Source organism: Euprymna scolopes, chromosome 14, assembly GCF_053919585.1.
Source record: "Euprymna scolopes isolate OS-2025 chromosome 14, ASM5391958v1, whole genome shotgun sequence".
NCBI lineage: Eukaryota > Metazoa > Mollusca > Cephalopoda > Sepiida > Sepiolidae > Euprymna > Euprymna scolopes.
In genome coordinates, this window is record NC_136495.1 from 92032909 (window position 1) to 92055148 (window position 22240).

Below are 22240 nucleotides of genomic sequence, written 5' to 3' on the forward strand. Positions count from 1 at the left end.
AAAATGGACATTACTCTCTCCAGCCCCACCCCAAAACTGAAGGTTTGTTAATTCATAGAGAACTCCAGAGCACGTTAAAAAGCAACACAGTCATGTGTCTTTCTACTAACCACTACAACTGTGACCAGAAGTTAACAGTGAAAATTCAGAAAAATATTGTTGATCATCTACAGACACTGATAAATTGTCTGGGCTTATTATTTCATTACAAACAGACCAATCAATTAACTCACATTGCATTATTGTTATAAATACTTGGATATGTTACTAATTTCGACAATCATTTTTCATAATTTTAATCCCACATTATCGCCCCCCCCCTCTCTCTCTCTTACGAAAAATATAACATTGATGTATTGTCTGGGTTGATTATTTCATTACAAACACACAAATCAATTAACTCAAATTTCATCATTTTTCATAATTCTTGGACATATTACTAATTTTGACAATCATTTTTCATAATTTTAACCCACATTATCGACCCCCTCTTACGAAAAATACTAACATTGATGTATTGTCTGGGTTGATTATTTCATTACAAACACACCAATCAATTAACTCAAAATTTCATCATTTTTCATAATTCTTGGGTATGTTACTAAGTTCGACAATCATTTTTCATAATTTTCATCGACATGATCGTACCCCCTTACGAAAATAATAACTTTAATATATAGTCTGGGCCGATTAATTCATTACAAACGTACCAATCAATCAACTTACATTTAATCATTTTTCATAATTCTTGTTACTAATTTCGACAATCATTTCTTATAATTTTAACCCATACTATTACCACCCCTTACGAAAATAATAACTTTCATGTATTATCTGGGTTGTTTATTTCATTACAAACACACCAATCGATTTATTCTTCATAATTCTTGGATATGTTACTAATTTCGACAATCATTTTTGATATCTTATATGATATCTGATATTTGTAATCCACGTTATCGTCTACCTTACTAAAATAATAACTTCGATATATTGTCTTGGCCGATTATTTCCTTACAAACAGACCAATCAACTCACATTTCATCATTTTTCATAATTCTTGGATATGTTACTAATTTCGGTAATTATTTTTTTATAATTGTAACATACATTATCGCTTTACCCTTTACGAAAAAAATTACTTTGATATATTGTCTGGGCCGATTATTTTATTACAAACGCACTAATAAATAAATTAACATTTTATGATGTTTCATAATTCTTGGATATGTTACTAATTTCGACAATCATTTTTCATAATTTTAACCTACATTTTCACCCGCCTCCCTTACAAAAATAATAACTTTGATATATTGTCTGAGTTATTTATTTCATTAAAAACATATCAATCGATTTATTCACATTTCATCATTTTTCATAATTTTTGGATATGTTACTAATTTCGACAATCATTTTTCATAATAGCAACCCACATTATTGCAACCCCCTTACGGAAATAATAACTTTGATATATTGTCTGGGTCGATTATTTCATTAAAAAAAATACCAATCAATTAACTCTCATTTCATTATTTTTCATAATTCTTGGATATGTTACTAATTTCGACAATCATTTTTTTATAATTGTAACCAACATAATTCCCCCATCTTTGCGAAAATAATAACTCTGATATTTTGTCTGGGTTTATTATTTCATTACACCAATCGATTAATTCACATTTTCATCATTTTTCATAATTTTTGGATAGATTACTAATTTCGACAATCGTTTTCTTTTTTTAATAATTTTAACCTACATTTAGCCCCCCGCCTCTTTACGAAAATAATAACTTTGATATATTGTCTGGGCCGATTATTTCATTAAAAAAAAAAAACACCAATCAATTAACTCACATTTCATCATTTTTCATAATTCTTGGATATATTACTAATTTAGACAATCATTTTTCATAATTTTAACCCACATTATCGCCTCCCCCTTACGAAAATAATAACTATGTAATAATTTCTGTTAAAAATATACATGAAATAAAGTAATGTTTAAATTGTAAACTTTTTCAACCATTTCCGGCACTGACTCCTTATCCCCCACCACACTGTTATAAATATACATTAAATAAATTAATGTCTAAAACGCAAAATGTTGCAACCATTTCTGGCGCTGACTTTGTAAGCCCCACGCCACTGTTAAAAATGTGAATGAAATATAGTAATGCTTAACTCGTAAACGGTTTCGGCCATTTCCTGGACTGATCTTATATCCTTTACCTCACTGTTTTAAAAACATACATGAAATAATGTAATACCTAAACCGTAGGCCGTTTCAACTTTTAATATTGGATAAAGTAATTTTGAGGTCGTAAACTGCTTCAGTCGTTTCCGGGCCTTACTCCGTATTCCTACTCTTTTTAAAATATATATGAAATACAGTATTTTTGAGATCATAAACTGCTGCTTCAGCCATTACCGGTGTTTACTCCATATTCCCCTCCCCACTTCTTATTGCTGCGTTGCTGCGTCGGTTATTTTTTATTTTTTATTTTTGGAGGAGGTAATGCCTGGTAGAAACTTATATTACACTTACTTGGCCTTTTGGCTAAGATCAAAGTGTAGTATCTGTTCTGACGCAGCATTTCAGCGAAAGCATCTACTGCCCCCCTCTCCATAAACAGAAAAAGTGGTGGCAATGCTTGGGAGAATGAACAGGCACTAATTCACCACCTCCCAACCTCACCTAAAAAGAGAAAGTTTAGTAATCCCTGGCAGCTTCCAGAGTACTTTTTAAAGCAACATAATCGTGCTTGCCCCCCTCCCCATCATCAACACATGACATCACTTCCGGAAAATCACTCAGCAATTTTTCGAAATACATGATTTCATTATAAATTGTTTGTCTTTTTTTAAATATGCGCACTACACTGTAGAAGCACCTTATTTAAAATTCATGCTACTAAAAAATAAATATTTTAAAGTGCAGTTAGTGATTAGGCAACACTTGCTTTACAATAAACTAATCAAGAAATTGGATTGAGAAACAGATCCTAATATTAACTAATACTAAACAAAAATAGAGATAATACATGTCAGTTTCTTATTTAAATTGTTAGGTAAAAGTACAGAATAGTTTAAGTAATACCTCCCTCTCCCCATATTAAGAATGGCTTTCTAAATAATAGCGTTATTATTTCAGCACTGTCCGTATTCCGTGTGTCATTCCCCCTCCTCTGTCTTAAAACAATGTATGAAATTAAGTAAATATGAGATCGTAAAAAAGATTTATAGGTTTGTTTTCATATTTACAAATTTCAAGCCGCGAGTAAAATGTACGCATGATTTCGTTTTTTTTTTTTTTAAATACAAAAACATAAAAAAATGAGTTAGTGTCATTAGTTAGAATTGAAATTAAAAAGAACTGAGCGTTCCAGCCTGAGAAAAAAAAAAAAGGAAAGAAAGCGCATGCGCACAAAAAAAAAATGTCACCTAATGCTTAATGAACATTTTACATGTAAATTTGCCGATGTGTGTATGCGATATACATGCATGTAAGCAAAGATATTATTCGCTATAAACCACCCTTGGTGCATGAATATTATTTCCTGAGAATTTCAGTGCTATGTGACCAGTACTTTCAGAGATTACCTGTTAGATAGTTATGTAGATTTATTATTATTTATCTTTTTTTTTTAATGATTCATACATAATTATTTGTTTAATTTTATTTATATTTTTCTTGTATATATTTATTTACTTATTTCATTTATTTATTTTATTTAGTTGTTTATTTTTCTTTTTTCTTTTCGATACAAGCGCGTCTTAACTTGACGAATGTGTGAGACACAGTCATTGAACTTTTGAACGCCACGTGAGACATTGGGCTGTTGATTGAGGCGGGAAACGCTAAAATCATTAAACGTCCAGTTTTGAGTCTATTGAACAGTTCAGTTAAATTCACTTCAGATAACGGGACCTCAGATCAGTGAGCAGATCGATACACTAAAAAGCCGTGGCGAGGTAGGCCCCAAAACAGTGCGTATTCTCTCCTGATGATCCGACATTATCTGTAACCAGAATGGATTAACCCACGAGGGGGAAAAAGCGATAGTTATCTAAAAGTCTACAGGTAAAGGTAGACTCTGAAATGGTACACATTCTCTTCTGATTACCTGACATTATTTGGAGACTGGAATGAAATAACCCACGTTAAAACATCTAATAAACTTGATTATATGCATGTCTGCAAGGTAAGCTGTTTCTTTCAAACAACAATACCTTCCATTGGTCGCTCGCTTCAGTGCGAGTTTCTACTACTCTTTCGGTAGCAAATTTTATTCATTCTTCATGTATAACAATAGACAATATATAGTTTTAATTGACATACTTAACAGACTGGTTAAAAGTTGAAATGATTGTGAGGCACGGCTGCATCTTATTCCCAATTCATCAACATCTTTCGTGAATTTGAAATGGTGTTGTAAGTTTGTGCAATTCCATCTACAGATGTCATGTATCATAAGATATGCAGGTGATACTACTCTGAAGTCTGTTGAATTTGGAAAGCTACAATTGAAAGAACTGAAGAACTGGAAATAAAAATAAATGCAGCGAAATGTAAAATATTGACTGATAAGCACAAAATCAACCAAAACAACACCCAAAACAGTGATGATTTCGTTTTTCTTCGATTTTCCGAATGTATCAAACGACGTAAACAGGTTTTTCACAAATTAAAGAAAACTATCCGGAGCAGAAAAGATTTGAAACTGAGACTCTACAATGCATCTATCATTATGTGACCATTATAGATGCATGTGCTTCTGAGACTTGGATATTAAAGGCAGATGAGCACAGACACTGTTTTGAAAACTGTTTGAGAAAGACACGTACACACACGCACGCGCGCGCACACGCACACACACACACACACACACACACACACACACACATACACACACAAAGCAATTACACCGTTTCGTATACACGAATTATTCCCTTTAGCTTAGAAAGTTAAAACAACTAAAATTTAGAAATTTACTACTGAGAAAACCACAAATGACTTTACGCACTTATTATGTTACACGCAGATGAACTATTTTAAGATTTCCTTACATAAATATATTCACATTTTTTGTGTATAAAAATATTTTGTGTTCATTTAAGTGTAACATCACTCTATTTCGTTTCCTGTGAAGATCACCTCTTCGTTTGATTCTATTTTCAACTTATTTATCTTTGACTTAACAATTTCTGCAGGACTATCGTTTAACAGGTTCTTTATCATTGACATCGAAGTCAACACCTCAAATGCCCCTTCCCTCTTCTAAAAATCCTCACATCTCTCAAGTTCAGGATCTCAACTAAGACTAACTTCAACATCCGACCCTTCTTATTTTCGGGTTCGTCTCAGTCAAGTTCTGTCATCGGTCTCTCTGTCAAGATCATTCACTGTTAATCTCTCGCTCACCTTTCGTCAGTCTCCTCAAGGTCCCTCACTGATTGTTCTCTTGAATAAACAGTGTCTCCTAAATATAGCCATTCTCAACCGGAAACTGGGTACATCTGACCTTCTCTCAGCCCACCGCTAGAAACTCCATTGTGATCTGGCCATTCATAAATTTAACAACTAACTTTCATCATCTGTGGAGCTGAATGTTTGGCCTATTCCTATTTTTTTTTTTTTATTGTTTATGTATTATTAATTAATGTTATTATTGTTTTTTTTTTATTAATTAATGTTATTATTGTGGGGAAAAGAAGTAAAGAGAGCGAGACAGAGAGTCGAATTTACGAGGTTCTTTCGTAGAAAATAAATCAACATAACAAACAAGGTTAACTCTCAATTTATAAAAGGAAAAAGATTTATTACATTTTAGGAAATATTTTCATTGAAAATAATAGTTCTGTCGATATTTCCTACCGACGAGTGGGGGGGGGGAGAAAAGACGTTTAGCTTGCAACGGAAAATTACCTCGTTGCTTACAAGCAAACGTATTCTTGTAAATATAACGCGCTGTTAACAGTTGTCGTACCGGTCTGATAGATCTCTAACAACGACAAGAACAAACCACAACAACAACCTACAAAGGTGACTCTTTTTATAGTCTCAATCTCTCGTTCAGCGAGATTGAAACGAGACTGGAATGTCTATTTAAGCTATAAGGAATAGACATCCTATTTTCTTCATTAACAACACCAGGCCGGGCCGTTCACAGCCATAAGTGTCTTTCCCTTCCCACCGAGCCACCCTCGGTAAGTCAATCAATTTAATTATTACACATTCCCCACAAAAAAAAATTTAAAAAAATTTAAAAAAATCTTGATTAAGGGAATAAAAGTTCATTTAGACTCCCGATAAACTGGGTCTACCAGGTACAACTCCTTGAGGGTCACAAGTCGAACAGAACCATTGTTCATCTTCTGGTGGTGCTTCAGTTAGACCCACACAGCTGAAGTGGAACCAGTCATTACATCTATCGCAGGCTATCATAGGTCTGCTATCCTCAGGTCTGTTACAGGTAGGACAGATCCAAATTGTAGTACTCTCTCTCTCCGTTGTGGGTCCTGACTCATATCCTGTGAATTCGGAGGTTCCATGCTTATAGGGTCGGGTTCTCCAGGCTGTGGAGAGAATTCCAGAGGAAAGAGATGTTTAATAGAATATATGTCTATAACTCCATTACCTTTCCTCACTTTCACTATACACACCAAATTGTCACTTCCTTGGATTAACTGCAGAACTTCACCTAGAGACCAGAAAGGTCTCGTCTTCAGAGGGCTTTTTATGAGCACTATGTCCCCTGGTTTTACTTTATCTTCAAAAGAACAATCAGCTAGGCTCAGAGCCCTTTCTCTGAGACTCAACAAATAGTCCTCATTCCAAACCTTCCTAAATTTAGTTAGGCTTTCTTCCCAGGAACGCAGGGTTTGAATCAATTCACTTCGACTTAGAGGGTCCATTGTTTCCAGGTCCTGGTTTTCAACCCTCATCATTATTCCCTGACCAATATTCGCATTCATGAGAGAGTTAGGGGTTAAGATATTTAGCTCAGAGTCCTCAGAGCTCCTATATGTCAGGGGGCGGCTATTTACTGCCCTTTGCACGTCAGACAAAATTGTAAGTAGGCCAAAATAGTCTATTTTACCTCTTCCTATTGTTTTATATAGGCAGGATTTTATGGTCTTGATAGACCTTTCCCAACTACCACCATACCAAGGTGAAAACAGTGGAATCGTACAATGCTTCAAGTCATAAGAACTGAATCTTTCTTTGAATTCGTCCGCTAGCATCCCCCGGTTAATTATTCTGGCAGCAGCATTGAATGTGCGAGCGTTATCCGAATAAAGGTGCGTGGGTATTCCATTCGCGTTCGTGAACCTAATGAATGCTTGAATAAATGATTTCACAGTCATATCTGGAACCAGTTCCAAATGCACAGCCCTAATACTCATACATGTAAAAAGAATAATGTACATTTTGTAATCTCTTTCTTTTCCTTTAACATAGATATGACTGGTAAAATCCACACCAGTATGTAAATAAGGCCTGACAAAATTCACTCGAGGGGCTGGTAAGTTGATCGAATTTGGTACTGAGAAGGAAACGGCATTATATTTTTTACACTTCATACAAGTACCAATCACATTTTTAATAGCCTGTCTGGCTTGTGGTATCCAATAACCGCCTAACCTTATTTCATTCAGAGTAGTGGCTAAGCCTAGGTGTTGGCTTCTCTGGTGGTATTCTTGAATGATCAATTTTGTTAGGTAATGTTCTTTTCCTAATAAAATAGGATTCTGTATTTCATATGGGTGATATTCAGAGTTTCCTATTCTTCCTTTTGATCTTATGATGCCTTTGGGGTTCAGAAAGAGATTCAAGTTCTTGACTAGTTTCGGCATGCTCTTTCCTCCAGGGTCTAGCAAGAAGTCTAACTCTCTTGAAAGGGATTGTTTTTGCATAGTCTTGATCAGGTAGGCTTTTGCCTGTAACTTTGGATCCATCTCCCTCTTTCTTAACCTGTTGATGAATTTAAATACCAGTGAAGTCACACTGATCAACTTACTCAAACTAGAAAATTTTTCCAGTTTGATTTCTGATATAGCCACCTCATTTCTCTGCGGCATAATTTACTGGCGCACTAATCCGTTCCATTTGAGCCTTAGAAAGGCAGCCCAATTTACGATGGCACCAGGAGGATTCTTCTTGCTTTATCCATTTAGGTCCCTCATACCAAAGAGAAAGTTTTTCCTTAAATTTTCTGATGGTCAAACCTCTGGTGATGTAATCCGCTGGGTTTTCAATTGTCGATGCATACTTAAAGTTGACTTTTATGTTGAAATCACATTTGATCTTCTCTGTCATTTGAGCTATGTCCTGTAATCTATGTTGTACAAACACGTTTTTCGTTTGGACGAAATCGGACAGAATCCAGGACAGAACCACCTGAGCATCCGTGATTACATAGACATCCTTAATAGTAATGTCCTTTAGTGACTCCTTTATAAAAGGGAGGCACTTCACGGCTAAAAATACCGCTAGAAGTTCTAACGTCGGGAGGGATTTTCCCTGCAGAGGAGACATTTTTGCCTTTGCAAAGACCAAGGATGAGTTCCCATCCTGTACAGCGTACACCGCAACCCATATGCGGCTTTAGATGCGTCGCAAAAGAAAAATAATTTGGTATCCTTTCCTTCATCTAAAACTCTCCTTGGCAATGATACAGTGTTTAACGCGGACAGATCCTTTGCCAGCGTTCTCCAAACTGAACTCATACTTTGAGGAACCACATCATCCCAATTTAATTTTTGTTTCCATATTTCTCTCATCAAGAGACGACCTCGCACTGTCACAGGTAGATAAAGAGACAAAGGATCAAATACCTTAGAGGTCTCAGACAATATTTTCCTCTTAGAGGTCTCAGACAATATTTTCCACGTCGCATGATGGTGGGCAAACACTTATTGAATCCTGGACAGGGTCATATTGATATCCCAACACTTTTTCCCAACCAGAGTCGAATCCTGACAATGTTCCATCTGCCTCCATTTTCTTTTGGAGTGTTACACAGTTGGAATTGCAAGATTGCAAATCAAAATTTCCTTTCTGTAAACGTTCTCTCACAGTAGTATACAAGGCAGATAGGTTTTCTGCATTATTCGCAGTTTTCACCAAGTTATCCATATAAAAATTGGATTTCAATGTTTCTGAACAGTCATCCAAAGGGAACTTATCCGCATGAAATTTTAATACATAATTTAAAATAAAGGGGCTTGCATTGAAGCCAAATATAATGGTTTTGTATCGGTAGCAATGCAAGTTTTTACCTTTCTTTAGAAAAAAGCAAAATCGATTACGATCCCCTTCAGATGCCAGCCGAATCATCAGAAATGCTTTCCTAATGTCAGCTAGCAATACGTATCGGTTTGTTCTGAATCGGATCATCAATTTTATCATGTCTGTCATCAGGTTTACTCCAGGATATGCTGCTTCGTTCAATGATGCTGAGTCCTTATTCTTATATGAACAATTAAACACTGGTCTCACTTTGGTAGTAGTCTGGTCAGTTAGTTTTAACACTGGCCTATGAGGTATCCATATATAATCTTTAAATTGTTCAGGTGGCACAATTATGTCTTCGATAATGCCCTCATCTTCTTGTTGTTGAATAACTTGCAGATAGTGATTATACAAGTTTTTCTTCTCCAGATCTTTGGTAACCCTTTCTAGAACTCGAATAGCAGCATTGTGATTCGAAGGTACTGATTTTATTTTATCTTCATAGCACTGAAGTTGCACATGATAAAGACCATCTTTAAATGTGATGGAATCTCGGAATTGCTTAACTTTCTCTTCATCCAAGGTGGAGAATTTCTCGGCAGTGGGTAATCCAATGGATTCAAGGTTGAACATGTTCTCCAACCATCGCTGGACATTACTTTCTTCGAACCAATTTTTTAAAGGGTCTGGGTAGAATTCCTTTGGGTGAACCACATAATTGATTCTCGCAGGTGGAAGTTCAGGAGTTCTAGCCAACACTTCTGCATAATTAATCTGTGTTCTTTTTTTGGTTTTTAATCTGGTGTTTATAGAGAAAAGAACACCTGTTTCCAAAGGGGATTAATCCTTTTTGTGTCTCGAATGCCACTCCATACATGCAAGGGATTACCTTTAAAGGTTCCAGGTACTGGATTGCATCGAGTCCTAGTAACCCATCAATTATAATCAAATCCCTCTTGGCATCAAATTTTGCAGCCAGCCTGCGATTTTTTAAATTCCCAAGAATCTGAGTAAGTCCTTCAAGGCGATAGGATAAGTTCAACTGGGTTGCTAGAATTAGGAGAGTATGAGTTCTCCCAGTAACCAAATTTAATCCCACAGAGTTTTCCTTAAAATTTTTAGGACTAGTGCCTAAAAAGGTTTTTACCTCCATTCTTTTATCCTTAGCTAAGGAGAGGCAATTCAGCTTTTTTAAAATTAAAGTGTCAAAATAAGTCCGTTGACTGCCAGTGTCCAACAGGCAGTTCACCTTCACCTTTTTTTCGCCTCTTTTCACTATTATGCCAGTTATGGGTGACAGGAAAGCATCATTATAGCCCTTTGTATGCAGGCATACTTCTTGTAATGGTTGAGCACATAGCAGTTATGTGTCCCTTCGAGTTGTAATGGTGACAACAAATTTTTCTTGATGTTTTTAATGGACACATATTCCCCAAGTGAGACCTCTTTAGGCACCGAAAACAGAGACGCAACTCTCTACACCTTGTTATCCTTGCTTCATGAGTAGAATAGATGTCACAATCTTCGGACAAATGTTTATTTGTTTTGCAAAATTTACATTTTGCCTCGGATATTAACTTAGTATTAAAGGTTTTGAGAGACGAGGTTTCAATTGTCTGCTCTGGCTTAAACTTAGGTTGGAGTCGAGGTTTGGCCATTAGTATCTTGGTCGGCTTTCTGGCAACCAGCATCCGTTTTACTATACTTAGGGTTTCCTTCAACAGTGTAGACAATGTTGGGTATGAACTCTCGGAAATTCGTAACAGTTCTTCCTTTATTTCAGGAGGGAATTTCGTAAATAACACTTGTGATATTATTATCGCTCCAGCTGACTTATCATCATATAAGTCACAATTATAAGAGGCCCTTAGTTCCCACATATCTGCCTGGGTCTTGATCATAAAATTTTTTAATCCTTCCAGGTTTTTGGGATTGTCCAACTGAAAATCTAATATTTCTTGAATTATTTCCCCTCTTATCTCTTCCTCGTCCAAATACTGGTCCTTCAGTAGCTTCAGGGCCATCAAGTAACTTTCGTCAGAGGGTGAAAGATGATTTATAAGTTGGAGTGCTCTGCCTTCCAAGGAACATCTAAAAAAATAGAGTTTTTCAGTGTTAGACGTAATGGACTTGGCACAATTTTCAAATTTTGTCAAAAAGTCCTTGAAGCTCCTCTTGTTGGTCTCAAAGTCTTTCTCATGAAAGCGTGGTCCCTTCAATTTTAATTTGAATGGCTCCACTGAAAATGAAGAATGGGCTTTTGGTTCGAAGGGTGGTAATCTTTCAGCATTTGGAGTAACCGGGTTCTCCTGACTTTGAGTAGAGTCAATATGTCCTTCCATTGAAGTGGCTGCTGGGTTCTCACTCTGGTCAGCTTTGTGCAGAAAACTTAAACGTTGCCTGGCTTCATATTTGAAGCGGAAGGAAGCTAGACTTAAGCTTGCCAAAGCTTCTGCTTCTCCCCTTGCAGCAAAGTGTTCCTCCATGCCAAAGGAGACTCCTTCCAGCTCTTCTAACCAGTCCTCTATTTCACGTTTAAATAGAGAAACCACTTCTTCAGAACTCTTCTCCTCCTTTTCTAACCCTTCCAGGGTAGTCAGTATTTTTCGTTGAAGAAGTTTCTGTTTCAGCTTCAGTTCCTCCATCGAGACTGAATCCTCCATGTTGTTAATTCCAACTTATCTCGAGAATAATTAAATTCTAAAGTTGGTTGAAATTCGCAGCCGGATTTTTTTGTTGCAATGTGTCGATATTTCCTACCGACGAGTGGGGGGGGGAAGAAAAGACGTTTAGCTTGCAACGAAAAATTAACTTGTTGCTTACAAGCAAACGTATTCTTGTAAATATAACGCGCTGTTAACAGTTGTCGTACCGGTCTGATAGATCTCTAACAACGACAACAACAAACTACAACAACAACCTACAAAGGTGACTCTTTTTATAGTCTCAATCTCTCGTTCAGCGATATTGAAACGAGACTGGAATGTCTATTTAAGCTATAAGGAATAGACATCCTATTTTCTTCATTAACAACACCAGGCCAGGCCGTTCACAGCCATAAGTGTCTTTCCCTTCCCACCGAGCCACCCTCGGTAAGTCAATCAATTTAATTATCACAGTTCATTTATGAGTGAACAAAAGGGGGAAATTAGTTTGAGATTTTGAGGAAGTTTGAGTTGATAATTCAAGAGCCGTGATTAGTTCACGGGTCTGTAAATCGTAAAGAAAACTTCCTCACTCAACTATATAAAATAATTTTCACTGAAAGTTTTTGAGTAGAGTTAATTAATCACTCTGGAAGGTTCATTGAAAAATGTGAGAAGTTTTAAAATAATTATTTTCATAAACTTAATTTCAAGTGAGCATACGATAATAAAAGGGGGGATGCAAAAGTTAGTTACTGTTTCTGTGTCTGTGTGTTCGCCTACATTGTCTGATTAGCTGACTGTTATGTTCAAAGTGTTGTCGTGTTAGAGTTGTGTTGCAGACAGTAGTGATATATGCCTTCCAACACTATCTCTGAATTTTTGTTAACTGTTTTTTTTTTGGAAAATACAGAGCTCTTTTAAAGATTCTCATCGGCTCCCACAGACACCGAATTTCCGACAGACTGGAAAATTCTCTGATTGGTCAGAAAATCAAAACATTGAATTTTTAAAGTAATTTAGTAAAAAGGCGCCTCTAGCCGCATGCGCAGAAAACGTTTCGGGGCACTTGAACTTCCGTCAGCGAAAGAGTGAACATCGTAGCTCACCATAAATGAATCAGTCGGTCTTTTTTTATTGTTTATTTCCTAGTTAATCTCTGCCAGTTGTTCTGGTTGTGGTTGTAGGGGAGAAACAGTCTATAGTATCACAAGTTGTAAAAAAATCTTTTAATAAAAACAATAAAGCAGAAAACAATCTACATAAAAACTGGATCAACAACGCTGATACGTTGTACAATTTTCTCTTCTTTTTACTCTTTGTTTTTCCTCTGACACCTTTCTTTTCCTTTTCTTCATCATGTACATCATTTATTCATTTGAATCAACCTCCTACTCTTCTTTTCTTACCATACTACTACTACTACTACTTATTCCTTTATTTCTCTCCTCCCGTCATTTCTCGTCTCATTCACCCTTCAGTGCTATACAGTTGTAGTTACAGACAGATGGAGACATAGTCTTTATCATAAGATACTAGATTATCTATTCCATCAAGAATGATGGAAAGAAATGTAACAGTATTGAAAATATAAGCAAACCTTTTTATGTCACAAACAATGAACTATTTACATCATCAAACGCATCAAACTTTGGTCGATTCCAATCGTTGTTTATTGCTGCATTGAAATTTTGATATAAAATATAATAAATATATTCCTTATACTAAATTACCTCTGGTATCGTACACACACCATTTATTATTATTATTATTATTATTATTATTATTATTATTATTATTATTATAAGTAGTAGTAGTAGTAGTAGTAGTAGTAGTAGTAGTAGTAGTAGCACAGCTCGTCGGGACATACTCGGAAGACATCAGGATGGAATTTGGGATTAGTAATTGTGCGGTGTTGGTGATAAAAAGGGGAGTAAAGGTGCATTCGAATGGAGTAGTGTTGGCAAATGGAGAAGTTATGAAAGCAATAGAAGCAGGGTATAAGTATTTAGGAGTGCTGGAGGGTGTAGGCATCATGAACAGAGAGATGAAAGAGAAAGTCAGGAAGAAATATCTAATTATGAAGTCAAAATTGTACAGAGGAAATCTGATAAAAGCAGTAAATGCATGAGCAGTCAGTGTTTTGAGGTACAACGTGTGAATTTTGGTCTGACAAGTAGTTGCATGCATTGGATATCAAAACAAAAAACTTTTACCAATGTTTGATATATTCCACATTTGAAGTAGTGTAGCTAAGTGTGTATCAGGAGAGGAAAGATGGTGGGAGAGGATTGATAAGTGTGAAAGCTTGTGCTAGAGCTGAGGAGACGTTGTTAAAGTAGCATGTGGTTAGAAGTGAGGAGTGGATGCTCAAGGTTGTGGTCAATGAAGTGGAAGTATGTGAGATCAAGGCTGAGTATGTGAAACATATGGACAGAAAAAGGGCAGAGGAATTGGCTAAGAAGAAAATGCACAGAAAGTTCTTCCAGGATGTAAATGTGGCTGATGAAAGATCATGGCAATGGCTTAGAGCTGGATATCTGGCTAATAGTACTGAAGGTTTTGTTTGTGCAGCACAAGAACAGGCATTAGGAACACGACTGTTCAAAAAAGTGGTTCTAGGAGAGGATGTTGCTGCAGAATGCCGGATTTATGGAAAGGCTTCAGAGTCAATTGCGCATCTTGTAGCAGGGTGTAGCAGATTGATCCAAGAGAGTAACCCAAAAGACACGATCGCATAGGGCTGAAGATATATTGGGAGATTTGTAAGAAGGTTGGGGTGAAGTGTGCTGAAAGGTTGTTCGAGGAGGTGCCAGATTAAGTGAGAGCAAGTGATGATGGCAATGGTAGGACAAAAGTGTCATAACGACTAAGTAATTGGAGCATAATCGTCAAGATTTTTGTTGTTGTTGATGGGATTGCTAATTGTTGTTGATGGGGTTGGTATTGTTGTTGATGGGGTTGGTAATTGTTGTTGATGGGGTTGGTAATTGTTGTTGATGGGGTTGGTAATTGTTGTTGATGGGGTTGGAAATTGTTGTTGATGGGGTTGGTAATTGTTGTTGATGGGGTTGATAATTGTTGTTGATGGGGTTGCCAACTGTTGTTGAAGGGGTTGGTAATTGTTCTTTATGAGGTTGATAATTGTTGTTGATGGGGTTGGTAATTGTTGTTGATGGGTTGGTAATTGTTGTTGATGGGGTTAGTAATTGTTGTTGATAGGGTTGGTATTGATGTAGATAGGGTTGGTAATTGTTGTTAATGGGGTTGGTAATTGTTGTTGATGGGGTTGATAATTGTTGTTGATGGGGTTGGTAATTGTTGTTGATGGGGTTGGTAATTGTTGTTGATGGGGTTGATAATTTTTGTTGATGGGGTTGGTAATTGTTGTTGATGGGGTTGATAATTGTTGTTGATGGGGTTGATAATTGTTGTTGATGGGGTTGATAATTGTTGTTGATGGGGTTGATAATTGTTGTTGATGGGGATGCTAATTGTTGTTGATGGGGTTGATAATTGTTGTTGATGAGGTTGGTAATTGTTGTTGATGGGGTTGATAATTGTTGTTGATGAGGTTGATAATTGTTGTTGATGGGGTTGGTAATTTTTGTTGATTGGGTTGGTAATTGTTGTTGATGGGGTTGGTAATTGTTGTTGATGGGGTTAATAATTGTTGTTGATGGGGTTGATAATTTTTGTTGATGGGGTTGATAATTGTTGTTGATGGCGTTGGTAATTGTTTTTGATGAGGTTGATAATTGTTGTTGACGGGGTTGGTAATTGTTGTTGATGGGGTTTGTAATTGTTGTTGATGGGGTTGCTAATTGTTGTTGATGGGGTTGTTAATTGTTGTTGATGGGGTTGGTAATTGTTGTTGATGGGGTGGTTAATTGTTGTTGATGGGGTTGGTAATTGTTGTTGATGGGGTTGGTAATTGTTGTTGATGGGGTTGATAATTTTTGTTGATGGGATTGGTAATTGTTGTTGATGGTGTTGATAATTGTTGTTGATGGGGTTGGTAATTGTTGTTGATGGGGTTGATAATTGCTGTTGATGGGGATGCTAATTGTTGTTGATGGGGTTGATAATTGTTGTTGATGAGGTTGGTAATTGTTGTTGATGGGGTTGCTAATTGTTGTTGATGAGGTTGCTAATTGTTGTTGATGGGGTTGATAATTTTTGTTGATTGGGTTGGTAATTGTTGTTGACGGGGTTGGTAATTGTTGTTGATAAGGTTGATAATTGTTGTTGAAGGGGTTGGTAATTGATGTTGATTGGGTTGATAATTGTTTTTGATGGGGTTGGTAATTGTTGTTGATGGGTTGGTAATTGTTGTTGATTGGGTTGGTAATTGTTGTTGATTGGGTTGATAATTGTTGTTGATGGGGTTGATAATTGTTGTTGATGGGGTTGGTAATTGTTGTTGATGAGGTTGGTAATTGTTGTTGACGGGGTGAGTAATTGTTGTTGATGGGGTTTATGATTGTTGTTGATGAGGTTGGTAACTGTTGTTGATGAGGTTTATAATTGTTGTTGATGGGGTTGATAATTGTTGTTGATGGTGTTGGTAATTTTTGTTGATGGGGTTGGTAATTGTTGTTGATTGGGTTGATAATTGTTGTTGATGGGGTTGCTAATTGTTGTTGATGGGGTTGATAATTGTTGTTGATGGGGTTGGTAATTGTTGTTGATGGGCTGGTAATTGTTGTTGATGAGGGGTGATAATTGTTGTTGATGGGGTTTGTAATTTTTGTTGATGGGGTTGATAATTGTTGTTGATGGGGTTGGTAATTTTTGTTGATGGGGTTGATAATTGTTGTTGATGGGGTTGCCAATTGTTGTTGATAGGGGTTGGTAATTGTTGTTGATGGTGTTGATAATTGTTGTTGATGGGGTCGCTAATTGTTCTTGATGGGGTTGATAATTGTTGTTGATGGGTTTGTAAATTGTTGTTGATGGGGTTGATAATTGTTGTTGATAGGGTTGGTAATTGTTTTTGATGGGGTTGGTAATTGTTGTTGATTGGGTTGATAATTGTTGTTGATGGGGTTGGTAATTGTTGTTGATGGGGTTGGTAATTGTTGTTGATGGGGTTGGTAATTGTTGTTGATGGGGCTGATAATTGTTGTTGATGGGGTTGCTAATTGTTGTTGATGAGGTTGCTAATTGTTGTTGATGGGGTTGATAATTGTTGTTGATAGGGTTGGTAATTGTTGTTGATTGGGTTGGTAATTGTTGTTGATGGGGTTGGTAATTGTTGTTGATGGGGTTAATAATTGTTGTTGATGGGGTTGATAATTGTTGTTGATGGGGTTGCCAATTGTTGTTGATGGGGTTGGTAATTGTTGTTGATGGGGTTTATAATTGTTGTTGATGGGGTCGATAATTGTTGTTGATGGGGTTGGTAATTTTTGTGTATGGGGTTTGTAATTGTTGTTGATGGGGTTGATAATTGTTGTTGATGAGGTTGGTAATTGTTGTTGATGGGGTTGGTAATTGTTGTTGATGAGGTTGGTAATTGTTGTTGACGGGGTGAGTAATTGTTGATGGGGTTGGTAATTGTTGTTGGTGTTGATAATTGTTGTTGATGGTGTTGGTAATTGTTGTTGATGGGGTTGATAAATGTTGTTGATGGGGTTGGTAATTGTTGTTGATGGGTTGGTAATTGTTGTTGATGGGGTTGATAATTGTTGTTGATGGGGTTGATAATTGTTGTTGATGGGGTTGATAATTGTTGTTGATGGGGTTGATAATTGTTGTTGATGAGGTTGATAATTGTTTTTGATGGGGTTGGTAATTGTTGTTGATTGGGTTGGTAATTGTTGTTGATGGGGTTGGTAATTGTTGTTGATGGGGTTAATAATTGTTGTTGATGGGGTTGATAATTGTTGTTGATGGGGTTGCCAATTGTTGTTGATGGGGTTGGTAATTGTTGTTGATGGGGTTTATAATTGTTGTTGATGGGGTCGATAATTGTTGTTGATGGGGTTGGTAATTTTTGTGTATGGGGTTTGTAATTGTTGTTGATGGGGTTGATAATTGTTGTTGATGAGGTTGGTAATTGTTGTTGATGGGGTTGGTAATTGTTGTTGATGAGGTTGGTAATTGTTGTTGACGGGGTGAGTAATTGTTGATGGGGTTGGTAATTGTTGTTGGTGTTGATAATTGTTGTTGATGGTGTTGGTAATTGTTGTTGATGGGGTTGATAAATGTTGTTGATGGGGTTGGTAATTGTTGTTGATGGGTTGGTAATTGTTGTTGATGGGGTTGATAATTGTTGTTGATGGGGTTGATAATTGTTTTTGATGGGGTTGGTAATTGTTGTTGATGGGGTTGATAATAGTTACCAAATGCAATGAAGTGGCATTGTTCTGCAAGAGTTGTTGTAGATGCTCATCTTTCTGTTGTTCTTCAGACAAGGTGTGAATGTTAATGGAAGGTTCGAACTGAAAGGAGTTAATTCCTCATGATAAAGTGTTCGCTGGAATGTTGTCTGCTCCCTTGATGTGCTGGATGTCAGATGTAAATTGGAGGATGTAGTCCATCTGGCAAATCTCTCAGGGAGAGTATGTATCCGAAGAAGACTGCAAGGCACCTAATAGGGGCTTTTGATCCATGAATACGAGGAACTGCTGATCTTCCAGGACTTGATGGAAATGGCGCATAATGGAGAATGCAACTAGCAACTCTCTGAAAAATGTGCTGTAGCATTTTTCTGTCTCTGTTAGCTTTCTGGAGAAAAAAGAAATGGGCTTCCAGTCTGCGCCACCCTTTTGTTGCAGGACAACTCCTATTCCAATTGCAGTACTGGATCTCTATTAGGTTTAGTAACAGCATTCAGCGATCTGTAGTCACCACATGTCTGCCATGCATTAGGGCCTTCACTGACTTAATGAAGAGGTGAAGCCTATTCATTTTTTAAAGGGCAAACTATGCCTAACTTCATCATTTGCTGAGATTCTGCCATAGCAGCTGTTATCTGTTCAGGTGCTAAGCGCCTAGCTTTATTATGGATGGGTGGATCAGTTACAGCCTATTGTGTGAACTTACAAGGAGGAGATTTCTCGTTGGCTGCAGTTGCGGAAATGAGAGACATCTCTGCCCCACTGTCCACTAAAAAGGACATTCCCGAGTTTCTATCTACCACCTACAGTAGACGGGGTGCACTGACAGTTAATGCCGATTTCTTCTGTGGGTTTAGGCTTTTCACGGCCTCTTAAAATTGCAAGGTGGAATGTAAGAATTTGCCCTCTTCCCAAATCTCTTGTGCTTCCATCTTATCTTGGCTTCGTTCTCTGGAGTGGCTGCAGCATCCCCACATCCTTGCTTCTCTCTTAAAGTTAGCCTCACTAATTCCTCTGCCATCTCCATTTAGGCTTCCATCTGCTGTTGTTCCTCCATCAGTTTTGTGATCGGAATGTAATTATCTGAGGTCTGTACGCTGGCCACAGCTAGCGTCTGGATGAACAATATAACAAATAATTGATCGGTAAGGTAGAAGACCTAACCTAAATAGGACAGAAGCAATTAGAGGCATGCCTAGACCAGACAATGTAGTGAAATTACAGTCATTCTTGGGTCTAGCGAACTACTATAATCCTTAAATCCCAAATATGTATGAATTAAGAGCACTGTTGAATGAATTATTGAAGAAGAATAAAAAATGGCACTGGACAAAAGAATGTGAGGAAACATTCGAAAAAATAAAAAAGTGTTTGTTATCGGATTTAGAAGAAGAAGTTAATTGTAGCGGCAGAATTTGTAATGTTTGTTGTATGTTCATTGTGTATTCAGCGTTCACATAAGTTCATTAATTTATACGAGTTGTCTTACCTTAAAAACGGATTTTATCTTAAAGCGGAGTTTAGGCATACGGAATTGTGCATCTGTCTACATCAATTATTAAAGTGAAAGAGAATGAGATAGATAGAGAACATAAGTGGGTAGAGAATGTGAAACATGAAATAGAGACGCCACCTGTCGGACAAATCGGAAACCACGACAAGGGCAAATAATTGGTGTGTATTAAGTAACGTTTGTGTGTTTGTGTGCACATCTATTTGCACATCAATCTGAGAAGTATTATTACTACCAACAGTGGAAGAGTTTGTTTTAAACAAAATCAAATCAAAAATAATTAAAGGAATCGTTTTTAGCATTGGAAAATTTGCTTTATTAGATATTGACTAATCCAATTTCATAGCAGACTTTTGGTTTGTGTAAATACAGGCATTCCAGAGTAGATTCAAGGAATAAATATTCAGATTTTATATGGTGTTAACACACACTGGTGATTTGCTTTATTACATAGGGACTACGAAAATTTAGCCCTTTGCAAAAATCTTCCATAAAGGAATTAAGAACAGATAGCTCTGACTTGTATACAATCAAAAGGAGTAGGTATTAGATAAAGTTAACCTTTATTACAAAATAATACATCTAGTAATACCTGGTGTGGTATTTATCCTGGACAGCCATCTGGCTTCACTAAAAGAGGAAGTTTCTAGAGAACGTCAAATTCATAAGCAATCCCCATCCCACACAGGAGAGATCACATGTAGCAACTTGTATTCTGGAATGATCACCCATCTGGTATTGACCAGGTTCGACATTGCTTAACTTTACTGATCTATCGAGAATGGGTGAATCAAAGTGATTATGACATATCTGACTCTATTACTATTAATAAACTGTAGCATTAAATACAATACTAAAGTGAGAATTTCTACATTCTTCATGCATGCAAATGATATATCACAACCATATATAATCTAGTATAAGTTCGTGTAAATAACTTATTATGAAGAAAGGAGGCTGGTATGAATATGTTGCAGATGTCCAACACATTTGTGAATAAAGCTAAAATAATATTTAAATGTATATAAAAATAAACACACATGACAGAAAATAAGCTTCATTTGTATTTCCTACTTTTAAGAATTATAACCAAATAATAGTGAACTAGCTGGACCTGTGGAAATTCTCCAGGGGACTCATTCATATGTAATATGTTGATGTTGGCATTCTGTAGATGTTCAGCGTAAATGGAGACGCTCTGATATTATTGTAGCTGTTTTGTTAAAACTGCAAAAGTATTTATCTAAGCTAGCACAAACGCCCGGCAAAGCCCGGTCGTAAAGTACGCTTAAATATGATATTTTAATTCTTGCAGATTTTGTATATATTATTATAGAGTTAATATTCTATCGATTTTTATATATTATAAAGTTGCGATTTCAAAAATAAAAAAATATGTCCATATGACTTGGATGCATTAGCTTGAATCGAAACCAAAATGAAAACTTATGAAAAAAAAAAAAAAATATATATATATATATATATATATATATATATATATATATATATATATATATATATATAACTTCCAGTTCCTTCAGCCATAATCGAAACGAAAACTTATGAAGAATTCTTGATAAAATCATTTATAAAAAATTCTTAAGTGCCATAAAAAATTTATAAAAAATTCTTAAGTGCCATAAAAAAATTATAAAAAATTCTTAAGTGCCATCAGCTATAATCGAAACCGAAACCAAAATTCATGAAGAATTCTTAGTAAAATTATTTATAACAAAAATGGAAGTATATAACAATTAAACGATCCGGATGTAAGCGTGACACAGAAAATAACACACACGCTATCGTATTAATATATAGATTAACATACATAATAATGTTACACCAATAATATTTGTTCCCTTTCTTTTGCATTTCACACACTTCCGAATTCTGTTGGTTTATACGGTTAGATTATGCAGCATGGCACGCACGATGTTCCAACAATCAATTACACTGATCTTAACCTGTCCAAAATAAGGAAATAAATGCATCTAATGAGACTACTTGTTCTGATAAAAACTGAGGGAAAAAATTGCAACAAGCAAAGCAATTTCTTCATTGCAATGGACAAGAGAAAGCAATTGTTACAAAGAGGCTGGCACGTACAGCAATTCTGTCGACTCTAATGTCGTTTGCTACTTGTCAGAGATAATAAAAGCCGACAATGGCCACGACATTGTATCGGCTATAATAAATGTGTCACTCCAATATTGACCAGCATGCCATATAATAATAATTTGATTTGATTTCAACAAGAAATTATTATTAACATATTAGATTGAGAAAATTAGAATGTCAATCAGCTTGAAAAAGGAAGCAATTCCCAAGAAATCTATCATTCACACGGGATCCAAAATAATCACTTAACTACTATTATTCTCCAGCGGCACGTGCCAGGGGGCAGCATTTTGAGAGGGTAAAAATAGAAAATAGAAAAAAATAACAACAAAAAATCGGAAATTTTAAAGCAAAATGAGTCTTTAAGGTTATAAAAAATCGGAAC

The 22240-nt window shown here is 36.2% G+C and overlaps 3 protein-coding genes across 3 annotated transcripts; all 3 read right to left on the minus strand.

Annotated features, from left to right (window-relative positions):
• Positions 1-6441: 6441 nt before the first annotated feature.
• LOC145292777 (uncharacterized) lies at positions 6442-7584 on the minus strand. The gene has a single exon (XM_080138815.1). The coding sequence runs from the start codon at positions 7582-7584 to the stop codon at positions 6442-6444; it is 1143 nt and encodes a 380-aa protein (XP_079994941.1).
• Positions 7585-8065: 481 nt separating this feature from the next.
• LOC145292778 (uncharacterized) lies at positions 8066-8539 on the minus strand. The gene has a single exon (XM_080138816.1). The coding sequence runs from the start codon at positions 8537-8539 to the stop codon at positions 8066-8068; it is 474 nt and encodes a 157-aa protein (XP_079994942.1).
• A 336-nt stretch (positions 8540-8875) lies between these two features.
• Positions 8876-9868, minus strand: LOC145292779 (uncharacterized). The gene has a single exon (XM_080138817.1). It carries the CDS (start codon positions 9866-9868, stop codon positions 8876-8878), a length of 993 nt encoding a protein of 330 aa, XP_079994943.1.
• Positions 9869-22240: the final 12372 nt, after the last annotated feature.

Excerpts from the sequence above, each read along its gene's own strand:
- LOC145292777 (XM_080138815.1), bottom strand. The coding sequence starts at position 7,584 with ATGAAGTGTAAAAAATATAATGCCGTTTCCTTCTCAGTACCAAATTCG.
- LOC145292778 (XM_080138816.1), bottom strand. The coding sequence starts at position 8,539 with ATGTCTCCTCTGCAGGGAAAATCCCTCCCGACGTTAGAACTTCTAGCG.
- LOC145292779 (XM_080138817.1), bottom strand. The coding sequence starts at position 9,868 with ATGTTCAACCTTGAATCCATTGGATTACCCACTGCCGAGAAATTCTCC.